Genomic DNA, 21929 nt, shown 5'->3' on the forward strand with positions numbered 1-21929 from the left:
TGCCAGTGCTTCCTTGTTGTTCCTTTGAATGAAAAGGTGCCACATCAGATTAACATCAAGCGCAAAACCACACACCTCCCCCCTCCTCTCCCCCCCGCCCCATAGTCTCTGTCTTTCATTATTCTTTTTATTTAAAGCAAAATTTGGACCTTGCAATTTTGTCTTTTTGAATGCTGATGCTTCCTGATGAGACCTAACATAGATTGGAGAAAAAAAAAAAATGTCATAGTTGTTAATGCTTTTTGAACACAACATGCAAATTATTTTATAATAGTGTAGACCAGATTATACCTCATTTAATTAATTTAACTGTTATTTCTCTGTGTGTGCACGTGCATATATATATGCACACACATTCTGTTTCTGGCAATATCTCTCTCTCAGGAGTTGTACAATGCTCTTACCTGCATTGTCATTGTCATATTCTTAAATATGACTTAAATACTAGGCATAAAGCCTAGTAAGTAAGTATATAAAAAAATTTTCTAGTTTTGTTCATGTACTTCTATATGGTGACCCTGTGTTCAGTGCATTCCATAAATTTTAATGTCATAACTAAATAGACTCGCTCTTCCTGAATGCCCTGAATCCTTTTCCAAGCATAGCTTGATGAATGTAATTTAATTTTTTTTTTTATTTTTTAAATGAGATAATTAACAGTAGCGATTTCATTTGTTGAATACCACTGGGTAATTATAATATTGAATGAATGGCTGTTTTGGTGTTACAGGAGTTACAGTCATGCTTAGGTAATAACCTAAGGTAATAACCTGGCCAGCGTAGGAGGTTACCCATGATGTGATACAGGATGAGATGGTTAGGACATCCAAGAACTGATTTGGAATTTGCCTTCCATGCTGTTGGGCTGAAACTTGAATCTAATGACTGCGTAGATGCTTTGTCAGACTCACCTGGCCCTTTGTGTGTGCCAAACCAGCACTTGAAAACGCAACTGCGTTTCACAACTATATTGCAGCTGGCACCATGCCAACGCTCAGGAACCATAAAATCTAAAGCCAGAAGGATGGTAGGGCACTTACCCCAGCAGTGTACCAGGTTTTATGCCTTCTTTGTCTTATGCAATTTGTTGAAGTGCCAGGTTTTAAATGAAACTAATTCACAGTTCTGAGAAAGAAAGTCTGAATGAGCCAGTCAGAGCCTGCTCATAAAATAAATTGGTTTTTGCAGCCCACCTGAACTCATCTGCAGATGCTTCTTTTGTCTTGGAGGGGCATGGAAGCCTCTGAGAATGCTAATCTCAGGCCTAACCATCTTTTGGGTGAAACGAGATTTCAGACAAAGCATTTTTTTATTATTGTAATTCCACCCACATCATCTCCCTCAGCCCGTTACATCCACTCACAGAAAACAAGGTCCCATTCTATGTTCTTCTTTCCTTCAGTTAGTGCAGAGAATTAGATTTTTCTCATTAATGAACCAGATAGCATGACCCCTGCTCAGACGCCAGCAGGAGGTAGTGGAGGCGATGCATTTATGTTCCCAGTTCCATCTCGGGATGGTCACCAGAAGGTGGAGAAGGCATGGCATCTCCTGCTCGGAGTGCAACCCAGCATGGAGGCCTCAAGCTTTGTTCTGCCCGAGGATAATAGACTCACTGTCGTTGTTGACAATAAACTTGTCTGATGGATTTTCAGGATTAATTAGAATTGGTGAACTGTGTCAGTAAGAGGAAATTCCCATGCTCTAAATTAGGCAAAATACCTTCTTTTTAGTTTGAATATATTGCACGTTTTTTTAGGAAGTTAAGCGAAACCACCCTGTCTATGGAAGGTCTCTTAATTAGGGGAAAGCAAAGTGGGCATTCTTCTCCAGACAGTCACTGACTGTCACCAATCTTGGCTCTGTCTCCCGCTTACAAGCGTGTTGATATACGTGTGAGAGTGAGTCGTGCATCTGTGAACCTTCTTCCTTCAGCACAGGAATATTTTTGAGTGTGGTTGGGGTTTTTTTATCCCCCCTGCTCGGATATATTTTTATCAATATATATGTCTTAATTATAGTACTTCAAATCTGGGTAACTACACTCTGTCTAGGTTGATTGCCAACGTGTTTCCAGGGGGTTTTTCATGTTTGACGTGATTGTCAAGCGTGTTTTCATATTTTTAGTGTAACATATTATCTGTATTTTATATATATATATATATGGAAGTTATCTGGAAGTGGGTATACTGTTCTTGATCAAAACTTAACATACCTTTAAATCTGCTGATTTGATAACAAGTTTTGTGCACAATACTTGCTTGTTAAGATCTGGTTTGATAAAAAGAAGGCAAGTGAAGATTAAGTAGCATACGCAAAGTGTTACTGATTTGTCTTTGTAAGCATACAGCCTATGGTTTACTGGTATAAAACTACCCATTCACCTGAAGCAAGTAGCATTTATGGGTATGGGTTCACAAAGGTTTTTATATCCTTGATTTTGATAGCTATGGAAGATCTTTTGGCTGCATCTAGGATGAAAATATTTTCTCTACTGTTACCTTTGAATACAATTTCTGCCAGATTTTAGTAGCCAGAAAAATAATTAAAAGAACACACTATATTTTCCCCAGAGCTTCTAGGAAGAATACAGTTTGGGGATTACATAGAGCATGCTACATCTGTTAAATAATCTGAATTTTGATAGATGGAACATCAAAGAGAAATACCACCCCAATGAGAATCTCGCTAAGCTTGAGAGACCTACAAATGCAGTTTAGAAAAAGGAAATCATTAAAAAACCCTTTCAAATCTAATGAATGAGCCTCATTCGCTATCATCTTCTCCCATAGCATTCCTGATTTTGTTGACCTCTGTAATACCCACAACGGTTACTGCTTTTTTAGGTTAAGAACTTGGTCTGTTTAAAACCTCATAAAGAATCCATTTCACACTGTGGTTCATAATGTTGTTCCCTGGAGTTTTTCTAATTGCACTGTATCCTCTTTAGGGTCACGGTGCCCCAAATTACGTGCACTTCAAGATACAGATTTCCCATCATTTTAGAGAGTGTCTCATGCTTTCCATTTTCTTATCACTGTAATTTCTAATGTTCTGATTTTTATCTCTTTTTAAGTGACCAATCCTTAGTATTGTGTAGGTATTTTTAGAAAGCTGTTGACACTAACTCCATGAATTCTCGTCTGGGCTGCAGAGGTGTAGAACCCATCGTTATATCTGTATGTTACAGTCATTTTACCCCTTAAGAATTAATTTACTTTTATTGTTTGATGCTGCTGATATCCTTTGCAATCCATTTTAGCTTTGCTTATGCTCAGCGATTTCTTATCAGGATTTCTTATCTTTTGCTTTTAACTCTCTAACCACCTCTTTTCCTGATCTTTTCTATGCTGAACAGCACAGATCCTTGGGGGATTACATAGACAATTTTAATCAGGTGCTAATCCCTGAAAAAAACCTGTTCTTTTTTACCCTGTAAAAGCTGGGCAGCCTCAGTCTTCAGTGAGACAGTTTGTTAAAAGCTGATTGAAATGCCGAGTTCAATGCCAGATCAGCTGTGTGTGTACACGTCGCGATTCCTTCAGAGGACCCTGGCAGACCTGTGCCACTTGCAGTAACAGGTTTGCAGGACATGCAGGCAGGAAGGGACCCCTGGAGGTCTCTAATCCCACCCCACACAGAGCTCAAGTGCCTGGGGCCTTTTGTCCAGATGAGATCTGTGCATCTCCAAGGGTGGAGACTCCATGGCTTTGCTGGGCACCCGTTCCAGTGTTTGATCAACCTCACATCTTTGCCTTACACCTAATGAGAATTTCCCATCTCCCGGCTTGTGTCTGTTGCCACAGACAGCAATGGTATGTTGTCCTGTCCCTGCGTATCTCCCAGAAAGGTCTGGATTGGTCTTCCCTATGCTCTGCCACTAGGTAGGTAGAGGTGGCAATCGGGTCTCCTGTTGGCCTTCTCATCTCAAGGCTGGCCAGACCCAGTTCCCTCAGACTCTCCATGTACATCCTATACTCCAACCCCACACCAGGCTCTCCAAGAGCTGGACTTTCTCCAGTATGTCCGTATCTCTTTTATAGTGGGGATCCCAGACCTCAACACAGCATCTGGTCGTGGTTTCACAAGGGCCGAGGGAAGGTTTACCTCCCTCGCGCCGCCAGCTGCGCTCGGGCTAGTAAGGCCCAGTATGCGGCCGTCCTTCTTGTTGCAAGGACACACCGCTGAATAACGCGGACGCATTAAACATGTTTTCCCTTTACAAGGTCTTTGTTGGCTCCCTTGATGTTTCCGTATTTAACTGTATGCCTCTATTAATAGTTCAACCCTTTGGGCCAGCCTGCAGGCCTACTTACTGAAGAATGTTATCACGTTTGCCCTGTTTTTGTTCTCTTGAACCAAGACCAGTTTAAGCGTTAGTTAAACACCAGTAGCGTACGTGCTCAGAAGTTTCTGTTTGGATGAATTCCACCTGGTCCCCGGTAAATTGTTTTTATTCATTAACCAGTTTGTTTTGAAATATTTCCTATGGACACTTTGATGTGACACAGTTCTCACACTTTCCTTATAAAAGGGGTTTGGAAGCGAGCTTGTTTTAAGTTCTTCTGCAGTGAACACAGCTGCAAAGAATTCATTCAGCTTTTCTGCCATACCTTTTTCTACGTTCTATATTTTCCTCACACCTTGATCATCTCCTATTGCTACAGGCACTAGCACACTTTCTGCTTTTGATATGTTTGAAAAAATACACTATCAGATGTCATACTCCAGTTTGGTTTTTTTTTCTTTCATACCTTTTTATTTCTCACAGCTTCCACTATTTCACTTATCTTGCCAAGATTTTTAGTGTACATGTGGAAGCCCATATTTGACTTTAGGGCTTTTTTTTCTTTTTTTTTAAATTTTGTTTTCAACAACTTCCTACCTAAATTTTATTCAATGGTTTTACACTTGCGAGCGATGTACAATCTAACTTTGTGGTTTTCTGTATGTAGTGTGTAAAGCTCACAAACTTTATTATATTTTTCATTGAGGCTTAAAGTTTGCTGCTGTTAAACTTATTTAACTGTTTTAATAGATTGGTGTTCCTTGGAATGCCCACCCGGTACCTTTGGTGAACACGCTTTGCCTCAGGCATGGGCTCTCTTTGCCGCCTGTATTCCCAGTCAGCATATTAATATCTCGCCATGATTCAATGTCTGTCTTACAGTGAAGACATGTAGATGGAAAATTTTTTTGCTAATTACTTCTTAGGTGATTCTTTGCTGTTCCCAAAGTAACTATAAAATACTCACTGTATAGTCTGTGCTTATTTTACTGAGGGAGACAGTAGAGACACATCATTTTACTCTGTCACTTGAATTATTTCAAATATTGTGGAATATTAAAAATATTCCAGGCACTATGTTCAATGTATTTTTTTCACTGAGAATATTACATTTTGTTACTAAGGTAAAATAATTGAAGTACTTCGTGTACTCAGCATTAGGACTGGAACCTTTGGGCTTCCCAGATACCGGCTACCATTTACGCTTAGCACATGTAAGAATGTCAAGTAGTTTCCTTAATACATTGAACTGAGTTGCTCATTGTCTGCTGCATTAAAAACATCTGTGAGCAGACAGAAATACTTAACTTCAGTCACTGCTGTGGTTTCAAGACCTACAAGTTTTTGCACATAGGTAGATAAAATACATAAAGAGATTGTAGATTTGAGGGTTTTTCTCGGATGTAAATAGTTCTGTATAGTGTCTTATCCTCTTCATGTGCCTATGTACTACATGTCCTGTGCTGGAATGAAACAAATGAACATTTTGGTAAAGCAGAAGTTGGAGGCAAAGTGGAATTACAGTTGTTATGATCTCTTCACTCTTATAAAGCTTGTATGAAAACGCAGCTGTGCATATGTGAAACCTATACAAAGAAAGGTGCATACATACAGATGTGTATGTGGGAAGTAGTTCCATGTGAGGGAAGTCTAGATCTACACAATCAACAGATGAATTCAATTTTGTACAAAACAGAATGCCTGTGTTCTAGGGAAAATGGAAGCCCTGTATGGGGATTACTTGTGTGCTTTTGGAAGACAGACAACCCAATCATTCTGAATAGCTTTAAAAAAAGATAATCTAGTTCCAGTAGTCTTGAAACTACTTAGTGAAATGTAGTCTCTTGTGAATTTTTGCCTTAGGTTGGTTGACTCCGCTGTCTAAGCGTGAACCTTTTCATAGTAACGCTTTCATGTTCAGGGCATCTAGACAGATTCTCTGCTTGGGTATTTGCAGTGCCTTTTAAGTCGTGAGTTCATAGTTTCAGCATCAAATTAAGCTAGTTACTGAATGGCTTATTTTCATTCAATTTTCAGGCAGTTCCTATCTTTGAGACCTTTGAGCTCCGTCATACTTGCTTACAATTGGCCACTTCGGTCAAAAGTTTGCAGTAAAGGGTTTTTTGGGGGTTGGGGTTTTTTTAAGCTTCATCTTGCTACAATAGCCCATGTTCTGCTTTTACTTATTAAGAATGATATGAATCACCATACCATGCAACTAATACATGACCAAAATCAGTAGTCCCAATTTTAAATCCCTCTTACCTCTGTATTACTCCCATTTAGAGCCAGACAAGCTTGTAGTTACAATGAAGAATTCCATGTAAATTCTTTTTGGTAGCCAGAACTGCTTTTATTTTAGTACTCATGGTTTCATCTGTGTTTCATTTGCCTAGCTGACTGTCTCTGAAAAGACTTTGTGGGCAAAAAATGCAATCAAACTTGTGTTAGAACTTACATTTACTACAAAAAAACCCCTCATAACATCACTTGCATGAATGAGGACATGGCCTGCCTTTAAAGATCTGTCATTGTTAGCATTGATGAAAAAAAGAAGAATATGTGCTAAAAAAAGAAGAATATGTGCTAAAAAAAGAAATTTTGTGGTAAAAATGTGAGAAACTGGTTGGTGCATCCTAATTATAATTGTAATGACAGAATATTTAAACTGAGTTTCATTCTTTAAAATTCTCAGATGCAGATCGACATTGTGAAGTTGCTGGAAATCCTCTGAAGATCAAAAGCACCAGAAAGCCACTGTCATGTATCATTGGGTATTTAGGTGGGTATCTGCCTCCAGAGGAAAAAAATGGATCAAGTGAACATTCAGTATTACTGATACTTAAAAATCCTGTATGCATAGAATGAGAGATTGATGCTTGTAGTAAAAAGAAAACTATAGTTAATAAAAATTCTGATCTGCTATCAGTTGCCAAACTGGATGATTGAACTTGCAGGATGCAGGCAGAAGGCCTTCTGATACTGCTTTAAAATGGCAGAGTGAAACCTGATGTAATTTGGAATGTGACAAATATTCTGGTAGTCTAAATAGATAAGCACTGAAAGGGGAGATGAGATACTCCCAGTGCTACTCTACTGTGTCCCTTGAATCCGCTTGTACTCCCATGTACTTAAAAGGAGCAGACTTCAGCCACAATGAGACGCTGATCTCTTAATTTGATGACATAATTTTTAAAGTTACAATGCAATCTGTACTGAGATCATAGCCAGGAGGTCAAGGTACTCACATGAGATAATAGGGAGAGGAGAAGTTCTAGTAATTGTGATTCCTTATTGAAAAACTGAAAGTAGTCGTCTTTGCAAGGAACCACCACTGACTATGAAATATTTCCGTAATCGTATGAGAGGTGGGATACCCTGAGGGCTTTATATTCATTCTGCAATGAATACAGAAATCAATCCACTGATCAGACCAGCAGCGAATAATTCTGCAATGTGTTAATCCCATTCTACAAAAGCAGAGCTGAGCGTAGAACTCAGCCTAAATGTTTTTCTCAAAATTTCAATTGACAGGAGTGGGTTTTTTTTTGTACTACAACAAAGTCAACAGTAACAGTCTCTTGACTTACTGAAATAGAAATCGGCTATTAATGTGGTTATAACTGTTCTTTCAGAACATTGAATTTAACAAAATCCAAGTTTCAGAAAACTGGGTAATGAAGAATTAATGCCCACTCTCACTGAATTTTGATTCCTCCTGCCCCGAGTTTAAGAAAAAAGCCAGGGATACATTTCTACAGGCATCCCAGCTGTGTGCGTTAATGTCTGTTGTCATTCAGGGGAATGAGGAAGGGGCTGCTTTGATTAACTTGGTGGGGCTGTGGTTGTGAGCGGGGGGAATCTGGCCAGAGACGGGTGGTTCATCCGGCTGACCCCATTTGGGCAGTCAAAAGAAGAAACAGCAGCATATGTAATCTTAGAAGATACTGTGTGGTTTTAGTGCCATGTTATTTAGTTGGTGAGGGGTTTTCTTGATACCTCTGGGAGCATAAGTGTGTAGGTTTAATAGGAGTAAATGGATGAACAGTGTCAGACAGCATTACGTGTACTTAGGTGAAACTTCTGTAGGAGATAAACAGTGCTAAAATATACCAGGCATCTGCAGAGTCTGCTTAGCATTTGGCTGTGCGGGAAGCGAAGGTATCTATCTCGCTACCATTGAAGGTAAATAATATGCGTGGCGGGGATATGAAGCATACCCAGTGTATTTACGGAAGTGCATCTGAAGTAGCTCTATAAGGATGGCTAGAAAATTACTTTTTGTTTGCTATTCAGCTTGGTGGGGTTTTTTTTTAGTTTAGTTTGTGGTGGGTTTTTGTTTGGGATGTTTATTTGCATGTTCCAGTGAATGAGTCATGCTTGCATCATTTTTCTCATAAAATTCAGCATTATCATGTCATAGCATATACAGGAGGTATTTATTTTCTTTTTAAAAGTCTTTCTGTGCCATTCCCACAGACATTTATTGGAACACAGTTAACTGTGTCTCTCAGGGCACCGCTGTTTCCAGCCCTGCTGGTAAGGCACAGAGGATTTTGGTGCCCTGCCCATCCTGGGTCGCCGCTTCCCTTTATCCCTGCTCTGCTTCTTGGCTGCCAGTCCCTCAGGTGAGGTAGGTTAAGCATTAAAAGTAGGCCCTGTCCTCTAGAGAGCTAGTGCTAATCCCCTGTAATCTCTTCAGTCATCTCTGTGCTTACTAAACAAACCCCCTAAGGGGAACCCCTGGCTAATTAAATGTCCTATATTACCCCCTAGTTACCGTTTCCAGCTGGGATGCATGTTGAGGAGATGAGAGAGAGGTGCAGCTGCTTAAGCACCTCTGGAATCCAGGATGCTTATTTAAGCAGCTCAGTAGGAGACTTCGACTTTTTTTTTGTTTGCTTTGCATTTTTTTTTTTTTCCCCCTAGTGACATCAGTGGAAATAGAAGGTTTTAGAGTTGTTATTGCTAATTACTTGTTTGAGGCTGCAGCCTGGTCTTATAATAAAGGTTCCTAATAGGCTGTTCAAGTATTGTTTCTTATTCCTGTTTTGTTTTTATTTTGGAAATGATTGTATCATCTGAATCTGGCCAACTGGTTATTTGTTACGTGGCTAAAGGGATAATTTGGATTATTTGGATGTTATAGTTCTCTTGAGTTAGCAGAAGGTACAGGAGATTTTCAGTGAAGTACTAGGCAGTAGAACAAGGATAATAGCAGGAATTAAAAGATCCCTTATTACTATTATTCCATAATACGGTAATACGATGGTATAACATAATTCAGGCAACCCCCCCGAAATGCCTCATTACCTCTCTCAGGTGTAGCAGCTAGTTAGAAACTGCTGATCGAGAGCGTACAGATATTTGACGCAAGTCTGTGTGTAGAGGATGAGTGAGTGTACAGTGTAAAGACCCTGCAGGAAAGACTCAGTCCATTGGGAGGTGGTCCTGGCTGTCTGATTAAATTCCTTTCTAGAACTTAAAATGAAGAGCTTGGGCTTGCTACCTTCCTCTACTGCAGAAAGAGAAAGGACGGCCTTTGCGGTAAACGAACAGAGGACTAGTGACCTCCAGACTGAAGGAAAGTCGAAGGAAGGAGGTGCTTCCTCCTTCAACTGTTTGCTCATCCTGAAAATATAAAAGTATTAATTAAAATTATAAAACCTCACTGTAGACAAGCAGTTTACAAGTTCTCATATGTTGATCCAGCTGCTGGGATTATTGTGGATGCTGCTGGAGCTCTTTGGCAAATACCGTAATTTAGTGGTGTTAGCCCTGAAAATTAATCATTTCCTTCAGAAAATTGGAAAAGATTGCCGAATGGGCATTTTAGAATCTAAATTCCAATCATCTTCAGCAAACAGTGCAAAGCTTTCTATTTCAGCTGAAGTTTTGCTTTAGCAATCAGTAGTGTTCATAACATTAAGCATGCCTCTGTTCCCAGTTTAGTAAAAAAGCAAAATAGACGTGTGTTCTCAACAGCATGAGAAATGGGCCATGCCATGAAATCTGCTGGGAGCTTGGTGTTCCGAAACTTTATATAAAAAAGCAGATGAGAATGGCAGGAAAAAAATCTCGTCTAAGTAAGTGGTGAGACGATCGGTGAAATCAAACTGGCCTTCACACACACAAAAAGAAATAAATCCACAGGACTGCCCTGAAGCAATTACCTGTACCCTGGCCCTGTGCTGTTGTAGCACCTCCCCGGTGCATGACCCAACTCTACTCTCTCTAATCTGACCCTCTGGTAGCACCTTGGATGAGGGGGTTCATGCTTTAAGAGTATGGCTGCAAGCTCTGACCAAACCAGTGGTTGACAATAAAGCAAAGTCTTTCCAAATGTGAAAATTGTTGGCGTTGTCCCCTCCTGGCACGCGGTTCCCAGTACAGCCTGGCCACGTCACTGTGGCCGTCCTATTCCTTTGCACCTATTTGGAGACCGACGAAACTCTTTGGTGGTCCTGCCTTTCTATGGCTGCCTTTAAAAGGTTATCGCGACTGTCGCGGCAGCGCACGGTCGCCAGTCGGGGTGGGTGGGCTGGGTGCCTGCAGGCCGCCTGTGAAGATTTGCGTGGGAGCGAGAGCGTGAGGCCGGCACTTGGATACCGGATTTCCTTGGCATCTGTGAAAGAGGAAAAATCGGCTGTCGAAGTGGGCTTGGGCTTAGTGTGACGGTTTCGGTTTCTCCTGCGTGCTAGCTGTGGGCAGCAGAGGCTGGAGGGCCTCCTCCTGGCATGCCTGCCCTCACTTTAGACTTCACATATCCCCAGCTTCTATGCTTTATTTTGTAAAAAAGGAGCGCTTTCCCTTCAGGGGGTGCGAAATGAATTTTTTTTGCCTTCCCTTACCGCCCTGGGGCAGCTGACTCTCCTGATGCGTCTCCCAGCCCCCCTTGCCCTCGCATTCTCAGCCCAGAGGTCCCTTCTGCTCCCTGGGGCAGTGGGGTGCCAGCCGTCCTCGGGCTGCAGAGGTGCCAGCTGGTGCCCCGTGGCTCTGTCAGAGGGTTGGGGACCTGCCCGCCGGAGGTCAGACTTCCCTCGCAAATTTGGGTCTGTCCAAGGATGCACACAGTGGTGGCTTTTTGAACCCAAATGCGTGACGGGAGCAAGTTAATTGCTTCAGCAAATTTCTGCTGGAGGGCCAGCAAGATTTCTACTGAGGCTTCTTTTTGCCGTTTTTATCTGGCAGATAACTGAGAAATTTCCACACAACCGTATCAGCTTTTGGCAAGCCCAGCAGCCACCACCCTGAAGCGAGCTGGCCAGATGTGCTTCATTGCCTCTTACCCACCTTTCTTCCCCCTTCTCCAAAATAATTCTTCTCTGTGAACCGTATTAGATGCTCTGGGATGTTTGAAACTCCTCAGTAATGAGTCTGTATGGGAGTCCAGCGGTACGTGGGGAGCCCAGAGCACTCTTTAACAATTTTGGTTTTCCTGCGGCAGTTTTGGGGTAGTTTTAGCTTCCGAGCCATGCTGTGGCTGGCTCCCCAACTTCTTGTACCTGGTGACTTGTGTTTGGGAAAATCCCTTGAAACTTGTTATTGTGACAGAAAATACTGAATAGTTTGAGGTACCAAGGTGATTTCACTATAGTAAAAGGCTTTTGTTTGCTTCCTTAAAAGGCTGTAGGTGTGTAGCTCCAATGCAAACCTGAAAATGGTAGGAAAATGTGAACGCAGACCTGCTTTGGTTTGATTTGTGTTCTCTCTTCAATCTCTGAAATCCTCACACATCTACACCATAGTATTGAACTTGGGCAATCTAAAATGAAATAGGTTTTTTCTTATTTGGAAGAACTGTAGGTACGAAGATTCGTGTTTGAATTGTTATTCAAGGTCTTGCAAATGCACTCGTGCTGAAGAAACTTTCTTTCCTTCACCAGAAATTTATATGGAAATTTAATGTTGAATAGACTACTTTTATTTATTTCTTTTTAAATCAAGTATGTACAATCTCTCTCTCTCTCTCTCTTTTGTCTCAAACAGAGATTCATCCTGCAGTGAAACCCAATGTAATCAGGTCAACGCCAAGCCTTCAGAGTCCGAGTGCAAAACGACTGCTTGCACCTTCCAATCACTCTTCACTAAGTATTTTGGGAAAAAGAAACTACAGCCATCATAATGGTCTTGATGGTATGTGAAGGGACATAAAAGAGCTATTTAAGTCTCTGAATTGCAAAACTTTCTGTGCGCCTGAAATAACAAAGTTTCGTGAGCTTTCTGTAGAGAATATGGTTTTAAGAAATGCCATTAAATGAGGGGGTACAGACCAACAGAAATGGAAGATCTGAACAGCATATTTATAGCATTGATTCCTAATGCAATGAGTGGCAGTGCTTATTAATTGAACATGGGTCTATTCATGCCATCTTTTAAACAAACTATTTTAACCATTTTTCTCACTAATCCTTCTTCTCTGTATAAAGGGACAAGAAAGGAGTAAAACAAATTTGGTGAAGGGAGAGATGCAGCTAATGTTTTATTCCGGTTTATTGCCTTGCATTTTTATTTGAAGAAATAGTTTGCGGAGATATGCAAGGCCTTTTGAATTGCTCTGAGCTAAATTACTTGATCTGTAGGTAAATTGTTAAATACTGGGCCTGCTAGTTTACAACCAATCTCCTTGCTAATATGTGAGTACTAAACACAGCTTAGTCTGGATTATCAACAGTGTGATTGGTACTGGAGAGAAGATAGCTTTTGGCATCTCGCGTCCCACAACTGTGTTACGGAATCAGTTAAAATAAGAATGAAGTAGTCCTGGCAATGAGGACCGATGGAAAGTAGGAACTCCCTAGAAAGAGGCTGTCCCTGCATTTATACCACTTGTAGAGGAGGAAGGAAAAGGGGTGTCCCAGAGGTACAGGGGAGGCTTCTCCTGTTCCCTGTGCAGTGCCAGAGAGGTGGTCTTGAAGCCTGGTGTGTCCAGCCACTTCTCTACAGTATGGTACAAATGGTGGCCAGATATGAAGCTGTGCAAAAAAATGATGGAAGTATGTAGGTAAGGCTAACTTTTCTCAAATGATCTTTATTTTTGTATTCTAAAAGGTGACTGTGTTGGTTTTTTGTTGGGTTTTTTTTTTAACTATTACCAAAAAGAAAGATTTTTCGGCTGGAACTGCGAACAGTTTTACCTCATGTCCAAATCAGAGGAGAATCCAGCAGGATATCATTTGTTCGCACTGAAAAGAAATACATGTGTTTCCTGATCTCTCTTTTTGTGAGATATAATCTCTGTAAGCCATTAGCTTATTTGTTTTGTAGTTGAATACGGTTGTTGAGATTAGAAATCTGAAAGACGTTGGGCTTTGAAACAGACTGTTCAGGACACAATCTGCACAAAAGAGGTGACTGTTTTCATGCTTCACAGAATAGGTCGAGGTGGAAATAAGAGGGATGCTCTTTTTAGACAGGCTACTAGAAATAGGATTCCAAATGCAAGAAGAAAAATTTCATCGTCTTCCCATAATGATCATGCTTTCTGTCATTGCCAGCACTATTTGTATCTCAAGGTGAAAAATCTACTGTACATTTAATAATACCGAGGTAGAAATCACTACCTATTTTGCCAAAAAGTGGATGTTTAGTATAGACAGAGGAGAGGATCGCGTTACTCAGTGTGAAAACTGCCATTACACGGGAGGCAAACAACACGCGTGGCACCACAAGTTGTTCAGTGGACCACGATGGCAACCGTGTGGCTGGTACTTGGAAGAAAAGAGGATGCTGTTAATCGGCGTAGCCGTAAATGCTAAATATTCACTGCGAACACTGAGCGTGAAGTTCTGCAGGGATGGTCTGGTAGTTACTGCATGGGGATGTGAACGAAGGCCCCTGCCCCCTCCCAAATGCTGGCCTGGACTCCACATATGAGCTGTGAGTGGTGAATGACTTTCACCTGGAAATAAAGAGAAGGCTGTAGCAATAAGTTCAAGGTAAATATTGTTATGATGATGTCCCTATAAGGAGGCATGCTTGGAAGTCTTTAAAAGTTTGCTTCTGCTTAGCACAGACGTTCTCTTCAAAGTAAAGAGTTTATAAAACCAGTCATTAGCCACACTGATTAGTTTGTATCAAAGTCAGCTGTGTTAAGGCAATTTGCACAAAGCAACATCTAATTTGAAAAATCAGTATTGAGAACTGTAAGTCGTTGCTTCAGGAGACAATTGTTTCTGCTTATCTGTTTTCTGAGAAAACATAACTTACTGGAAAGCATATATCTTAAGTAACTGAAATCTGTATTTTGTTAGTGTAAAAATCGCTGTTTTAGAATTTTCAAATGGCTATTTAGGTTCTGTTCCTATCCCCTCTCTTTAATTAAAAGCCTGCAAAGTGTAAATAAAATGCAAAGGAAAACCGAACTCTGAAACAATCAAACCAGCAGTAATGATTCTCAGCAGCACAGGTCCTCTGTTCCTTTTGACTTAAAATCAATTACCTTTAAGATTTGCCATTTGACCCCTTCTCTGGTTATTGGTAAATAGCAAATACGTTTTTGGGACTGTGATGTATCCAGCTTCTCTTCAGTACACTGCAAAAACTCAGTGACCAGAGCAACTTGGGAAATGGTGGTTTCTTCTGGCCATGGCGTACTATCTGTGCAATGAAAGGTTTTTCCAGCCTCCAGAGTTTTTATGTTACTATAAATATACTAAAAAGCTTTTTCTGGTTGCAAAATACTATTGATTGTTGCTGGATTTATTGCATTGTATCAATTAACAGGATCCAGAAAGCCAGCTATGGAGGTAATCATATATTCTGTCTTTCAGTGCGTGCTTTGATGAAATGAGCAAACAAAAATGAGCACAGTGGGCTTATATTAAGTTTTATCTCTTGCTATTCTCATAATCTTAATGTGATTGACATAGTAATGTCTGCATGTTCAGGTTTGCTTTTTTCAACAGCATTAGAAATTTGTTCCAAAGAAATCGTATAAATATGTTCACTTAAGATATACAATAATTCACAGCATTCAAGTAAATGTTACTTAGGGTTGTATAAATATATATTTAGATTGGCATATTTAAAGTCAATCTTAATGCCTAGATGAGCTGAGTGCTGTGTTTTGACAGAATTTGTTATTAACAAAATAATAATTATTGGCTCAGAAATAAAGCAATGTAATAAGGAAATGGCACTTCTTTATGCCTATATGGGGGATTTGGGGGAGATGATGAGAAACGTCACTAGTATTTAGTTTAATGCTTTTAAGAGTAATAAATAAGAACAGGATTAGCATTTCTTGTCTTATGTTGGCTTGAGTCTTGATTTTGGCCAGTGCAGCACAAGTTTCCCATTCATTTTTCCACAGCTGCACCTCCAGCAAGAGTCTGGTGCAAGTGATAGGGATGAGGGAGTCTGCAATTTCTGACTACTGTTGCTTGGTCTTTATCGAGAATGATGAGGGAGCACATTTATCTCTTTGTAAATGGTGGGGTTTATGCCCTGGTACCTCGCTATGAAGCGATCTGGGTGTCAGTTACTGGTGGCTGAGAGGCGTCATTGTATGCATGACCCCATGTATAAGGCATAGACCTAAATAAAACTGTACTGCTTAAGCATTGTACATCATAACTAGACAGAGAGAAGATCTTGTAGTTGTGTCCCTTCTTGGAGGAGAAAGACTTTTTCTGGATGGTCTTAGAAAAGTGTTTTTCCTTTTATTTTCAAACAGCAGCAAATCTCGCATTCTGTAGGATGGAATGAAAAATGCCAGAAAGCTTTTTTCCATCATGGAAAAAAATCACAGTACTTTGGGGAGTTTTCATGTGATATGCATGCTGGTGCTTTTAACTATTCTGAGATGCAGAATTTCCATTGCTGCCGAAAAGAAAGCCAACACAAGATGTTGAAATGGTTCTCAGCAGTGAAGACAGGCTCTTTCAAATGGGAAAACTCTGTCTTCGGAAAAATCACGATGTTGCAGAATGTTACGTGTATCCAGTTTTATGACTGGAGTTGATGATGGGAAGGTTTAGGTGTGGCTATAAAGTGCTTTGTAGATATTTTGAATCTGATCTTTAAATTACAGTGTCTGAAATTATTCCGAGCAATTACTTTCACCCACAAGCTGCTTAACTGTGAGCAACAGTACATCCAAATAGTCAAGTTTCACGTCAGGCTATTGTTTTGGCAGGGTGAGTAATGATAATTTTCCATATAATATTTGGAAAGATCAGGTAAAGGTATTTTACATAAGTATAGTCTCTGTCAGCTGGCAGGCATTTCCTTACTTTTACATGCATCAGAACCAGAATATCCACAGGATGCCCAAGATATTAACGTCACTAATGAGGTACAGAAGTCAGTCTGTGCCTGTGGATACCGTTTTCATGACTTGTGGGCAGAAATAAGAGAACCGGTTGCTCATAGCTGAAGAGATTGTAATCAACAACAGCCCCGATCCTCCTTCTCTCTTCCCCTTCCCAGACCCTTAATGCTGTATTTCAGGCTGAGATATCCCGATGCCTTCCAGAGGATACTTTCAACAATCAAATCTCTGTTCCTGAATGTACCGAAGTATGCAGCTGTATCTAAGAATGAGACAGCAGTTTGGGGTCTGTTTTCCTAGGAACCCGCGCATCTCTGGCACAGCCAGATGGGAAGGTGGCACGAGCAATCGGCAAAGGGAAAATAAAAAAAATGTACCTTCTCTCTCAGATGCTGTTGCAGTCAATCCTTCTCTCTCTGCTTATGACTACTAGTACTGGCCATTGAGGAGATAAGCGAGGAGTAGAGGCTTATATTTCACCCCTATTTTTCCGTGGGGCATTTGAGGCTCGCCTTTGACAAACACATGGAAATACAAGCAGCATAACTGACAAGCAGGGAAACTGGAGCCTTTCCTGCCCCAAATTTCCTTGAAACAGTTCTAATATGTGCTTCACCATTAACTTCACATAACGCTATACGAAACGTACGTATTAGAAGGAAGGAGTTTTCACTGTGGGATGGCATTTCTCGGTAGAGGGAGTTGTTTTTTCTCAGAAGTGTCTGATCATTGTTATACTGTTTTTTGGTAGAGATGGAGATGTTCTGCTGCGGTGGCAGGCTAGCAGCAGGGAATGCATACCAAAAAACATCTGGTGGTGCATTAATTTAAAAATAAAACCTTAAATTTTCTCTTACATATTAATAAGCTATAAACCTTGTTATAAACCTCATTTTACATACCAGTCATTTCCAACTGAAAGAGAATAAACAAGATGTGATAAACAAGCTACTGTGTGAATCTACTTTTGCCATTTCTTCCGTGCTGAAACACGAAGTAGGATTAACGTTGAATTGTGTATACCTGCTTTTCCCAGAAGTGAGAAACAGAAAGTTATATATTGGTCCATGACCAGTTTTTCTTCTGCAGTTTGCTTTGGGCGTGTGCATTCTAGCTTTGGTCCTTGGTATAGCCAGCAAACATTTTGAAATTTTTGGGTACAGATCTATTACTAAAGTGCGTGCACCGATATTGATGGAAATGTGAGCGTGAAAAGTAGATCTCTCCCTGGAAAAATTGAAAGGTTGTGTTACTGTCATTTACTGGAGAAGCAGAGGACTATGAAGAGGGTGCTTATGGCTCTCAGTTATCACCCGGCATGTATTACTCAGAGCATTTATTTGTGTCATGATAGGAAATGCTTTATGGTAAGAGCCTTGTCATGCATAGTTCTATACAAAGTCATTAAGGCCATCTCTGACCCTCAAGAGATGAACCCGACAACCTTTTTACCTTTGATTTTTGCAACTTGCACAAGAGTAGCCAATTTCTTTCTATTTTCACTGTCCAACTGGAAGCAATCATTTTAAATATTTAGTAGAAAACTAAAATGCTCTAGAGCTTGCATTTCTGTAGTCAGTGTATGGACTTGTTTTTGCAGAGGTACAAATGATGATACTGAGATGACGAACTAGTGACAACTTCTAGAGCCCAAATTATGCACCTGGAAGATGATGCAGGGCTTAATTACCCCAGGGTGTTACTGCTGACATTGTCGATCATTTGTAGAACTAAGCTATCACATCTCATGTTTGCACCTCTCAAGCCATTTCTTTTTCTATTTAAAACTTTGCGTTATAAAACAATGTTTTTCCTTCAGTTCATTTACAATGAGTTGACGATTCCCCCCTCCCCACTTTGGTCTTCATTCATCCAACCCCAGTGATGCAAATGACATTGTGATTAACGCAAAAAAAAAATCAACTAGGAGGAGAATGTTTTTGTCTGAAAAAATAACATATCTTTTTTATTCGTCCAACCCCAGTGATGCAAATGATATTGTGATTAACACAAAAAAAAAATCAACTAAGAGGAAAATGTTTTTGTCTGAAAAAATAACATATCTTTTTTTTCCCCCCCAGAATTTCTTAAAGTTAAGAAAACGATTTATTGTCTTGCAATGATAAATGTGCAGTCATCATTTGCCTGCACTGAATTCACGTTACCGTTATCTCCCAAGTATTCGAGGTTCTTTAATTACAAATAAAAGAACCATCTTCCATTCTGCATCCGAAGACCGCTCAAACTGCAGAGTATTTTTTCCGTGGGTAAAGGTAGGCAGTGTGACTCCTCTGTGATGAATTTGGTCACAGGAGGGCTTGAGAGGAGCAAAACCATGTCTGCAAACTCATGTCTCCCTGAATTTCCTCTGCAGAACTGTTCCTAAGCATTAGCATAGTATAGCACTGTGTTATGGGATTTTTAAATACAGATGGTGATTGCTTTTGTTTTGCCAAAGTCAAAACACAATTTCCACTCAATTGTAGTTCTCAGGCTTACTGTATCTTGTGAAATGTGAGTTATGTCCAAGGGTGGAAGTAGACTAGGAACTGAAGAGCGGATTTATTTTTTTTTAGTTTTATTTCCTTTCTTTCAAAAATGTATCTTTGGATTTGTAAGGCTTCTTTGCCTACATTTTATTCACCAAATGCACAAAGCTAGAATCGCATTCATGCTTTGATGCACCACTTTGAGCGTGCCAGACATCACTTACATTTTGTTGTACTAAGGAAATCAGTACTTAGGAAAAGATTATAGGATTGTATCTTGGTATTCACCAGTGTAGCACGTGCTTCTGATAACTGGTAACAGCGGGGGTTAGAAAGAGTAAGCTACGTGGGATGGCAGATGGAGGAAAGGGCACTTCATGGTGAACTGCCCCATGTTTGCTGCTGAATCAATGTTTCTTCTTTTAATTTACATGTAATGTGTAGGCATGAAATTGCAGTAACACTGGCTTTTCTAATTGGCAGAATAAATCAGCTCTTAAAACAGTACATAGAAGAACAACACTATAATCAAGTTACCATTCAAAACACAGTGCAGATAACCAGAACCTAATTCCTGGAATCACTACTTTCCCCTGGTATTATTTTAAAGAATTAAAGTTGCACAAGGAGAATCCTGTCTGTTGGATAACAGGATTAGCAGCGATTCACCTCATGAATTACGCATTCTGGATTTGAGACCTGGAGTTGATACTTAAAGTGCTTCTGCGTATGATTACTGTCAAATAGGTTGATTATTTTTTGTAAACTGTGATTACAGAGCAATAGTTCTTAGCAATTTTATTACATAATGCAATATGGAAGGCACCTTCAGAAAGTGCTTAGGCAGTGTAACTGGAAGGCTCCTGTCTCTGGGGAAAATGCTTTGTGATCGTTTCATACGTTTTTGTGCTTTTTTGCTTTTCTTGTCTGTGTGTTTTGTTTTTTTTTTCCCTCTAGTGTTTCAGATTTCAGTCTTGGGAGACAAAGGCTCTTCCTCAAATAAAGTCAAACTCAGTATGGTTAGAAGATACATATTTTTCTAATAATACTTTTGAAGTAACAATCACAGAATCACAGAATGGCAAGGGTTGGAAGGGACCTCGGGAGATCATCCAGTCCAACCCCCCTGCTAAAGCAGGCTCACCTAGAGCAGGTTGCACAGGACATCATCCAGGTGGGCTTTGAATATCTCCAGAGAAGGAGACTCCACAACCCCCCTGGGCAGCCTGTTCCAGTGCTTAATGTCACTTGTTCCACTGTCACAAACTGGTAGGAATAAAACAATTATTTTGCTTGCTTAGAATATTCATCACATGAGTTGAGAAAAAATAATGAAGCAGTCTTCCTTCCTCTGCTTATTTCATATGGTGCTCCATCCTAGGTGAAAAGGTTCTTTATAGTGTTATGCACCATGATAAACTGGGAGCGTTACTAGGATTAAACACCTCTACAATTGCACGCCTGCCTTTATTTTTCCACAAGTCTAAATGACATTATCTTGAGGTGTATTTATTCTGGAAGGTTTAGAAAAGGGCATCTTTCACCCACTACTATTGCTGATGACCCTGTTAATATAAAAGAGAAAGATGAATATCTAAGGTAACTAAGTTTCCTATCAGCAGAACTAAGGAATACCACCTATAAAGGTAACACATGAACAGCTGGAAAAGGACTGGAGTGTTTTTAAGGATGTGGTTTCTGTCCGGGCTTGAAGAACCCTTAAGGGGGGAAAAAAAATGTTTCTGGGGAATAGTATATAAACTTAAAATAGTTCTGTAGCTGGCACCATCCCTTAGCAGTGGACTTTTTCTGATTTAGCCTTTAATGGTTCTACAGTAGGAAATTATATCATCTCCTAGTGCTCGTAAAGAGGGAGAAACACTTGATTGGTCAGTATGGTTGATAAAGCAGCTTCTAATGTGAGGAAATTTCTTTTTACGACTTACTCATTTCTATTTGAGTTCAAATAAATATGTTGTAGGAAGAGCATACAAGCATGCTGGGCAGTTTATGCCATTGGTGCATTCATTTCTCCACAATAATAAACTTCTAAACATCTTGTCCAGAGTGAAGTTACATTTTCTGTAATCACTCTCATCGGATCACCAAAACCCCTGGTTTAGTGATGTTGTCTAACGATTTCTGTTTAAAGTGGAGTAATCTACTTCACTAGTACTTCATCGGCCACAAGGGGAGAATCATTCTGTATCCTGGGGTTCCCTTTCTACTGAAGAACTGCAAGTACAGATTATTGCCTTGCACAAAATCATTTGCTCTAAGAACTCATTTATAAACCAAGTGTCCACTGGTGCCAGTTTCACTGATACTCTAGCCTGATTATTTAAATTCCTGAAAGCGTTCTAAAACTTGGCAGATAAAACTGAAAATCCGAAGTTTTGAAGACATTTGTGGCTTTTAAATAAGCTCTGTTGCCCTCAGGCTGCATTGGCAGTTGCATGGGTGTGCAGACCTTTTGCAAAACATGCCTCTTTGAGTGCTGCACAACTGCCTTTTTAATTGGAAGCAAGGTTTTGCTTTCTTAGTTGCCTTAATTAAAGGCAAAGTTTTTCACAGAATTGGCTGGTGCGTGTTCATGCATAAATGTTCGTCAGAATCCTGCCAAATCAGGTGTAATTATTTTCTGGAAGAAATCACTGTCTCTCAGTTTTAAAATCTGAATATTTAGGTATCAGACTCTAGAAGAGTTTAAATTGTATAACCACGGCACCTTAATTGGTAGTCTTTGCTGGATCCTAGAATCTTTTGACTATTTCTTTTTTGATTTATTAAGCAATTCTTCCCCTAGCCCTTTTTTTTTTTTTTTTAATATATCCTCAGGTCTTTCTAAAAGAAGTTTGGCAACCTAGATGATAGTTCA

The 21929-nt window shown here is 40.0% G+C and overlaps 1 protein-coding gene across 1 annotated transcript in view; it reads left to right on the forward strand.

Annotated features, from left to right (window-relative positions):
• Nucleotides 1-21929, forward strand: part of MTA3 (metastasis associated 1 family member 3) — a gene marked incomplete at its 5' end in the record, with an annotated part of 141979 nt that overhangs the window by 90949 nt on the left and 29101 nt on the right. Inside the window, 2 exons of the mRNA XM_035897006.1 lie at nucleotides 6984-7070; nucleotides 12278-12424. Coding sequence (XP_035752899.1) covers nucleotides 6984-7070; nucleotides 12278-12424 — 234 coding nt within the window. The remainder of the gene's footprint in view (nucleotides 1-6983; nucleotides 7071-12277; nucleotides 12425-21929) is intronic.

Source organism: Egretta garzetta, unplaced genomic scaffold, assembly GCF_000687185.1.
Source record: "Egretta garzetta isolate BGI_Z169 unplaced genomic scaffold, ASM68718v1 scaffold166, whole genome shotgun sequence".
NCBI lineage: Eukaryota > Metazoa > Chordata > Aves > Pelecaniformes > Ardeidae > Egretta > Egretta garzetta.